Source organism: Tarenaya hassleriana, unplaced genomic scaffold (genome assembly GCF_000463585.1).
Source record: "Tarenaya hassleriana unplaced genomic scaffold, ASM46358v1 Cleome10, whole genome shotgun sequence".
NCBI lineage: Eukaryota > Viridiplantae > Streptophyta > Magnoliopsida > Brassicales > Cleomaceae > Tarenaya > Tarenaya hassleriana.
Genome location: NW_010960188.1, coordinates 220,239 through 228,234, shown reverse-complemented (window position 1 = coordinate 228,234; position 7,996 = coordinate 220,239). Strand labels below are relative to the sequence as shown.

At 40.7% G+C, this 7,996-nt stretch overlaps 4 protein-coding genes across 5 annotated transcripts in view; all 4 read right to left on the bottom strand.

The window, feature by feature from the left end:
- Positions 1–703, bottom strand: part of LOC104826792 (STS14 protein) — a 1,443-nt gene extending 740 nt beyond the window's left edge. The window contains exon 1 of one of the 2 annotated variants that reach the window (XM_010559687.2): positions 9–703. In XM_010559687.2, coding sequence (XP_010557989.1) covers positions 37–579 — 543 coding nt within the window. In that variant the 5' untranslated portion in view covers positions 580–703 and the 3' untranslated portion in view covers positions 9–36. The other variant, XM_010559677.2, reaches the window with a different exon arrangement.
- An 841-nt stretch (positions 704–1,544) lies between these two features.
- On the bottom strand, positions 1,545–2,303 carry LOC104826784. Its single transcript, XM_010559665.1, has one exon. It carries the CDS (start codon positions 2,214–2,216, stop codon positions 1,719–1,721), a length of 498 nt encoding a protein of 165 aa, XP_010557967.1. The 5' UTR covers positions 2,217–2,303; the 3' UTR covers positions 1,545–1,718.
- A 1,825-nt stretch (positions 2,304–4,128) lies between these two features.
- On the bottom strand, positions 4,129–5,222 carry LOC104826700 (uncharacterized protein At3g50808). The gene is made up of 3 exons (XM_010559527.2): positions 4,846–5,222; positions 4,543–4,770; positions 4,129–4,430 (listed from the first exon to the last, which is right to left on the bottom strand). Exons 1-3 carry the CDS (start codon positions 5,038–5,040, stop codon positions 4,281–4,283), a joined length of 573 nt encoding a protein of 190 aa, XP_010557829.1. The 5' UTR covers positions 5,041–5,222; the 3' UTR covers positions 4,129–4,280.
- A 105-nt stretch (positions 5,223–5,327) lies between these two features.
- LOC104826708 (CASP-like protein ARALYDRAFT_485429) lies at positions 5,328–7,023 on the bottom strand. The gene is made up of 3 exons (XM_010559538.2): positions 6,709–7,023; positions 5,959–6,091; positions 5,328–5,849 (listed from the first exon to the last, which is right to left on the bottom strand). The coding sequence occupies exons 1-3, from the start codon at positions 6,843–6,845 to the stop codon at positions 5,649–5,651; spliced, it is 471 nt and encodes a 156-aa protein (XP_010557840.1). The 5' UTR covers positions 6,846–7,023; the 3' UTR covers positions 5,328–5,648.
- Positions 7,024–7,996: the final 973 nt, after the last annotated feature.

The following is a 7,996-nucleotide window of genomic DNA, read 5'->3' as shown; positions in this document are numbered from 1 at the left end:
TGCTGAACCCACGATCGCATTTAGGAAGAGTAGTTTCTAGTAGGGCTTTTGACCATCGATATTACCAGGAGGGTTATACAAGCAAATGGTGAGAACCGTCGAGTCCTTGGGACACGTGGCCTGAGCACACCCGAGCTCCTTGGAGTTCCTCCACACGACCTGCTTGTATACGGCGCACGTGTGGTTGGCGGCGCACGTGTCAGTCCCGTAGTCGTAGAACTCCTTCTCGTTGACCCACGCCTCCACGGCCGAGCGCGGTGGCATGGCCATCCCCTTCACCCAGAGCTGGTTCGCACCGTATTTCCCACGGTTAAGATTCGCGAACTCGCAGTTCTTCTGGTTCCTCTGGTACCTCGCGAACCGGCTGGCGGCGGTGGTCAGGGCCTGGCTCCATGCCAGCGGCGCCACGCCCACGGCGGCTCTCGCCTCGTTGTGGGCATCGAGGAAATCCTTTTCCGCGGCGGAGAGGGTCTTGGGAGTGCGTTTCGCCGGCGTTGATCCGGCGGGTATGGCGGTGGAGCGGTGGGTCGTGGCTAGAACCAGAAGCGCGGCCAGGATGATGTAGCAATAATTAGCCATTTTGGTATCTTTTTGTTGTTCGGAACCTGATGAGTCGACCTGCTTTTTATAGCTGTTTAGTAATCGTTTCTTCTTATGTTTAGTTATGTGTACTCGTAAGATAATTATTATATTAGAGAAAAATAAAGAGTAAACCTTATATGTGGAGACAATTTAGACGAATAAAAACGCTTGTTATTATTAATCGGAGTTAAGAGATTTGATAGGCGAACGTACGGTTACAATTTACAAACTTGGTGTTTTCCATTAATAAAGAACTGAGGTGTAACATTTTACTCGTAAGATAATTATTTTTCTAACGTAATTAATATCCATGAAAGTTTTACCAAAAAAAATATCCAAGAAATAATTTATGATTTTTTAAGGATGAAAATCCAGAGACTCATTATCATGTCACGTGATCTTGATTGACTCGAGTAAGTTTGGTGCGTGTGCATGTGGCCTGCATTCATTACAAATGTCACTGTCCGGAGTGACGGCCCAATTTACGTGACCCAATATTCGCAACGGCCCGTTTAGGTCAACAAATTCAACGGTAACAATCTTAATAATAATCTCTCTCTTTTTTTTTTAAGGGAAACATCTTAATACGAGGCTTACGAGAACCAACAGATCATAAAATCTTCAATCAAATTAACTGTTACCCTAAACCCTAATATATTATCTGACATGGAAAATTAAACTACTTAGTTTTGTCTAATTATGTCAAACAAACCGAAATCCAGAGTTTGATCATCAGGTGGTTTGTCGAATGTAAACTACTTAGTCCCATCGCGTACTTGAAGCATCGGATCGGGCTGCGCCACCCTCTTGCTCATAAATTGTATATGCATACAGCTACTGTTTACTTGTTAGAAAAGAAAAGATTATTAATGTCTTATAATTTTAATTATACGATATCTACAAACAAGGGCAAATCCGTAAATGTACAACGTGAACCATGGCTTGGGATTGACCGCAGAGGATGAACTCAAAAGTGCCCATCATATTCATCTCCGTGATCTAAAAGCGCAGATTTTGCCGACTTGTACAAATCTACTCGGATCGGGATTTTTTTTTTTAGAAAAAAAGTCAAACTCTCTCTAACAACAATTTACACGTTGAACAGTTTTCAAACCCCAAAAATTACATAACTGCCCCTACTCTGCTATGGTGCTCAACTCCGCCGCGAACCTCCTCTTCCCTTTCCCGCAACCTCCGCCGACGGTGTTGCTGTTGCGTCTCGCTCTACGGCCCTTAGTCTCCCCCCCGGATAATTTCCGGTGAGATTCTCTGCCGGAGTAAGAGTTATCTTCGCCGCAGGTCCAATGCTCATCCCACGCGCCGCCGCTTTTCGTCAACGCAAGGCTTGCTTTGACGGCCAAGGCCGCCATTTCCTTCGCCCGGAGAGGATGGTTGAGCCACGTCAGCGGTAGAACGAAATACAGCTGGCCAGGCCGGAGATCCTCGCTGCCGTTGACAGCCGAAACGGCGTCGTCGAAGTCCATCTCGTCGGAGTTGCAGACAAAGCACGTCGGATTCTTCTGCAGGATCTGCCACACCTTCACCGGCGACGAGAATTCCTGCAAAGTCCCGTCCGGTAAGATCAGCTTCGCCGTATCCATCCTCCCAGCTTCACGTGAACCGCAAGCTCCCATTTTCTTAGTCGCTTCCTTCTACTGGATCGGCTGTGACTCGGTGTTTTTACCTTAACTCGTCCGAGTTAACTTCAGTTGTAGAGAGAATGGGATCTGTATTGTGAAGGAGAGACGACTATGATGGATGGTTATATATATGTGAGGGTTCGCAGAATAAGACAGCCTCGTGATTCGAAAACTCCTACCACGTCGGATTTTGTCTTGTAGCGATTACGCGACAGAACATGACAGCTATTATGCATGCCGGGGCCACGGGTTGGTTGAATGAATTTACGAGAGAGCCCTCCTGTGAGAAGTGCATTCAGGTGACGTGGACAGGGAACCTCAGGGGCAATTCGGAAAGAAAGGAAGGGGAAACGTGGGCCGGAAGGGGGGAGGAAGGGGACGAAGTGCCGGAAGAGTAGGGTGACACGTGGCAGGCAAGCCGACAAAGACGAGATGGCCGGAGGTTCGGTCTCCGGCGGGTGGGGTTGCCGAGGCATGTCCATGTGTTGTGGGTGGTGGGGATGGGGCCCACCCGGTTTGGTCCAGTTTTAGATTCTGTTGGTATATGGTTTACCCACTGTGAGATTCGGGCCTTTTCTTTATACGTCTTAATGTCATGTATATTGATTATTGTTATTTTAATTTTGCATGAATGTGTATTTATTAAATGGGACCATCTCATAAAATCATTAGGGCCCCGTAATGACAACCCAGCACTAAATTATCGGATGATCATTTTCTCTGAGCTCATAAAGCCGTATCTAACTTTTCCTTTTTGTGATACGAACATAATATTATGTAGTACAGATTTAAATCATTTAAATATTTGAAAAATATATAACTATAATCTTACCGTAAATTAACTTGAAATAATTGCAAATATATAACTATAACTTGTCATCTTTCGTGTTGCATTGTAACATTGTCTGGTACCGGCGTTATCCAATAACATGGATACATCCGTTATCAAACGATCTATCCATACTGTCGGGTGTTTTTGTGCAGAATACATTGTCTCCCGGTAATATTCGATTCGAATCGATGGATACATCGAATTCTGGTATCAACATTTCTATATACTTATATACACATATATAGTTGGTAGCTTACAATAAATATCTTTGAAATTTGGTGAGTGAAAACACATTTTTATTTAACATGAATCTGATCTCCCTGATGAAATATGCCCTTATTTTCCCTCCAAAATCACGATCTATCGAATAAATAACATGGATACATCCGTTATCAAACGATCTATCCATACTGTCGGTTGTTTTTGTGCAGAATACATTGTCTCCCGGTAATATTCGATTCGAATCGATGGATACATCGAATTCTGGTATCAACATTTCTATATACTTATATACACATATATAGTTGGTAGCTTACAATAAATATCTTTGAAATTTGGTGAGTGAAAACACATTTTTATTTAACATGAATCTGATCTCCCTGATGAAATATGCCCTTATTTTCCCTCCAAAATCACGATCTATCGAATAAAGAAACTATTGTTTTTTTTTTTCTTGTAAATATAAGGAAACTATTGTTGTTATAAATAAAATAAAAAGGAAAAAAAAAAGTATTGGAAGGTTAAGAGAGAATCTCTCGCACTGTATGCGCTGTCCCACGCCCAGACGCGGGCGAGTGTCGTCGACATGTCTCGATATTTACTACCGAAACGAGACCATATATTTTCTTTAATGTTCGCAACCATGCGCATTTAATACTATAATATATGGGCAGAATAAGATAATTAAATCAAATTATTTCCGACGTTAGTTGCTTTTAAGAGAGACGAAACAGAGTTTATGAAGTGCTAATATCAGAAATTAACATTTGCCATCGATCATTATCAATGGGTTAAATTATATGATGGAGCCAAGAAACATAGTCTATTTTGATTGGACATTGATGTATAAGAAGATATGCGGTTATCGATATCTTCACAGATTAAACTGTTTGTTTGCTAAACTCTATCTATTAGAGGGCCGTAACAGATTTGATTTTATTTTAATATATAAAAGAATATCCAACTACACAAACCCCGATTTTCTTCCTATTCTTTCGTTTGCGAATCTAACAAGTCTCGAACATCGGACCTCTCTGCGGAATCCCTTTCCTTCTGTGTCTTCTGACAGGTTTGGGGACGACGACTTCAGTTTCAGTTCTTGCTGGTTCTTGTTTCTCGATCAGTTCATCCAGTTTCGATCCGAGCAGACTCCTCAACTGCCACAACAACGTAACTGATGAGTGTAAACTCGAGGAATTCTTCTAGGGTTTTCTTTTTCTTCCTTTTAATCGAGAAAAAAATGATCATAATTCATAGAATCGTGGATACCTTGCATTCTATAGAACAGAACTTAGCGGAAGAGGCAGGGTCGAGTTCCCATGCGCAGACTTGGCATTTGCAGGCAGCATTGGCTCGAGAGGCATGTTCTTTGTCGCGTCTCTGGTTGATGTAAATAATCTTGTGGGAGTTTATGACGTAGATGGATATCTCAGAAGTGTCAAAGTACTTGGACATAGTCTGAATCTGAACCCCGGACTGGTAGGAACTCCTGTAGGTCTGCAATTCAAATCAAGAGATGAGGATTTAGGCCGAAGCCCATCAACCAAATGAGCAAGAAAGCGGGAATTTTACTTGGATGAGGGTGTGGCCCTGATGGTTCTGAGAGCTCTTTTGGCAGAGAGAGCAGAACGGAGGGGTCATGCAGTCGCAGCAGAAGTAACATCGCTTCTTGTTGGCGTGCTCTTCGCATTTTTCATGAAAAAGCTTCGATTTCACCATTGGAATCAGCCATGGATGCCTCCTCAGAGATTCAAGGCTTTTCTCCATCTCTCTCTCTGTAACTTGGGCTCTAAGCAAATCAATTTTTATCTCCTCCCTTGCGTGTTATTCTTTATTTATACTGATATACTACGAGTTAAGAGGCCTACGGTTCTTCAACTACGGGAATTTCCATTACAATGAAACTCCTTTAATAACTTTTTATTCAAACAAATTTCCTTTTTAGTTTCGTCTCCACAAAAGAAAATTTTCCTTTTCCCATCTCTCAAGTCTCAACGAAAAGGAAAAAACAAAAACCCTTGTTGCCGCAATTAAATATCTGACAATTCTGTAGCTGCGAAATCAAGTACATATATTCTATGCTTTATGTAAATTATTCACATATTTGGAACCTTTACATTTCAATCCAATTATTCCATACAAAGCACTTCTCGCCTTGTGTGTGTGTGTGTTTTTTTAACCACAATTTATTTCTATCAGACAAATAACAAAACTGAGATCTACAACCTTCTTTCAGTTCTTACCTGAGTCCAAAACCTTCCACACTTCCGACGTATTTAACACAATCTCTTATTTCCGCCAGCTCCTTTGATTGATTTAGCCTGCACGTGTGTGTGTGTGTGTACATGTTACGTCTGTACAGCGCAATTAGCCCTTCAAGAATATGCCGAGGGTAGAATCCAGAGATTGAAGATGGTCGAAGCAAAAGACAGAAACCACGACAGGAACGCCATTGCAGCTGAGAGTTGGTATCGGCCGCAGATCTTCTTCCGGCAGAATGACCCACCTGCGTCAAGCAATAGATCTGTAACGCTGGCCACGGCACTCGCACCACCTAATGATAGAAAGGACAGAACCTGTAACCAGAAATATTGAAACAAAAAAGGACGAAGCTTTTTCATTGTTAGGAAGAAGAGTAAGACCAAACAGTGTATGGGGTATTTGATTGATCTGTCATTCACTTACAAAATCTCCAGCAACGACAATGGAGAGCACTCTTGCTTGTGGAGGAAGGCGTTTCACGAGTAGAGAGTAAAAATCGAAGATTGCCAGAGTCATGCTCCATGGTGTCACCAGTCCCATTACAGTCACTAAATAGCTGAGAATAGTCGATGATTAAACAACTGATAATCTAAAAAAACCGAAACACAAACATGTATCGCACCGGCTTAAGGACATTTCAGTGTAAACAAAGTGTCTGAATACTTGGCAGTTGAAGTTTTAAGAGTCCAGAAAAAAACTTGCTTCATCTTCAGTTTTCACAGCAACGAAGGCCTTTCTGATTACATTTATGAAAGATGAACCAAACTCTTGGGATATGATTCGTCTCAAACCCATCTGCCAAGCAAACAGTACCAAACCAAGAAACTCTAAAAGACCACAAATCAATTCTGAAGTGGGTTTTGATTAACCACACATCAAGAACTCTGATCATCCAAACACACATACACGAAGTCAATTCTGAAGGTATGATCATTTATCAAACAATAGAATCCCACAGTCCGATTCGATTGAACAAATCATGCGAACCCTTGAATTCATTTGTTGACCAGCTTGAACTCGTAATCTATCGGAATCAGAGATAATTCCAGGACAATTTTACCCAAACCCAAGGTCAAACACAACTAAATCATGAACCCATCAACTCAATTCGACAGCTAGGGCTCAATTCACTCGGGACGGGGAAACAAATTTCATGAAGATGAGGAGATTTACCAAAAAGCAGTGTAGTCGTAGAGTCCGTAGTCGAAGCACAACAAGAGAAGCGAAGCGGAAGAGAAGACGGTTTGGCCCAAGCGAAGAGCGAAGCTGCCGCTCGTGCCGAACGATCCCGGCACATTTTCATTCTCCATCTAATTTCCCGCCAATTTCTCTTCGTCATCCGAATACGGAGAAGAAAATTCTCAACACATTTTCTGGGGATTTCTCTTTTCCTCGCGAGAAACGGTGAGAAGAAGGGAATGGGGGAGGAGAGCCAAGTGGATTTTTTTTTTCTTCTTTGTCTTCTATTCTCTCGCTTTGCCGGTCGCACGAATTATTAGACCATACTATATAAATGACCAATGGATATAATAGTGTAGAAGCGTCTGTCTATCTATCGTCTATTCTTTTTATTTTGATATTATAAAAAATTAACAGACGCTTTCACGACTATAATATGTGTGTGTGTATATATATATATTCGTAACAAAATTTTATCACTGAAATCATTTAGATTTTTTTTTTTGTGCGAATCAATTGACCTGAATGATTTTCTATTTACGAAACTAAAGAATCAAAATTTAGACAGTATTACCTCATATGATTTATGATTAGAAAGGTCGCAAAGGGTTAAATGCGTTATGATTATCAGAATTCTAATATCGGTCGTGTCGTTCTACTTGATTGTCATCCACGCGTTTCTAACGTACGCATTCATATACACAAATAATTCATACTCAATTATAAATCAATCTTTGAGAAAAATATCGTCCAACAAACTCAGGATTACCCTGATTAATATAATATATACTCCTCCTAACGAATCAGGATTCATATATACAATTACAATAGCGATAATAATCATGACAACTTACCCTCATATTTTATTTTACTATCCAAATATAATCTCCCCTTGGATAAGAGAGTACATATCCCAATTAACAGGCTTATAACGTTATATATATATATATATATATATATATATATATATCATAGCCGTCTATTAACATGTTCAAAAGGTGCGATGGAACAGGGTCTCTAAATTTATGGGACCCCTTATTAATTATTAATTATTAATAATAGAAAATAATTAAAATTTTTTGTTTCTGCTATAAATATTGTAATGTTACATGTTGAATAATGAGAAATCCAATGATTCTTCATCTCTTTCTCTATTAATATGTGTGTGTGTATATATATACCCGAATAATGCAGATCCGCAGAAGCAGTATGCGGACGCGGTGATAGAGGTTTTGCCGACGCAGCTGATTCGGGACGACGACGAGGGAAAAGTGCTGAGAGA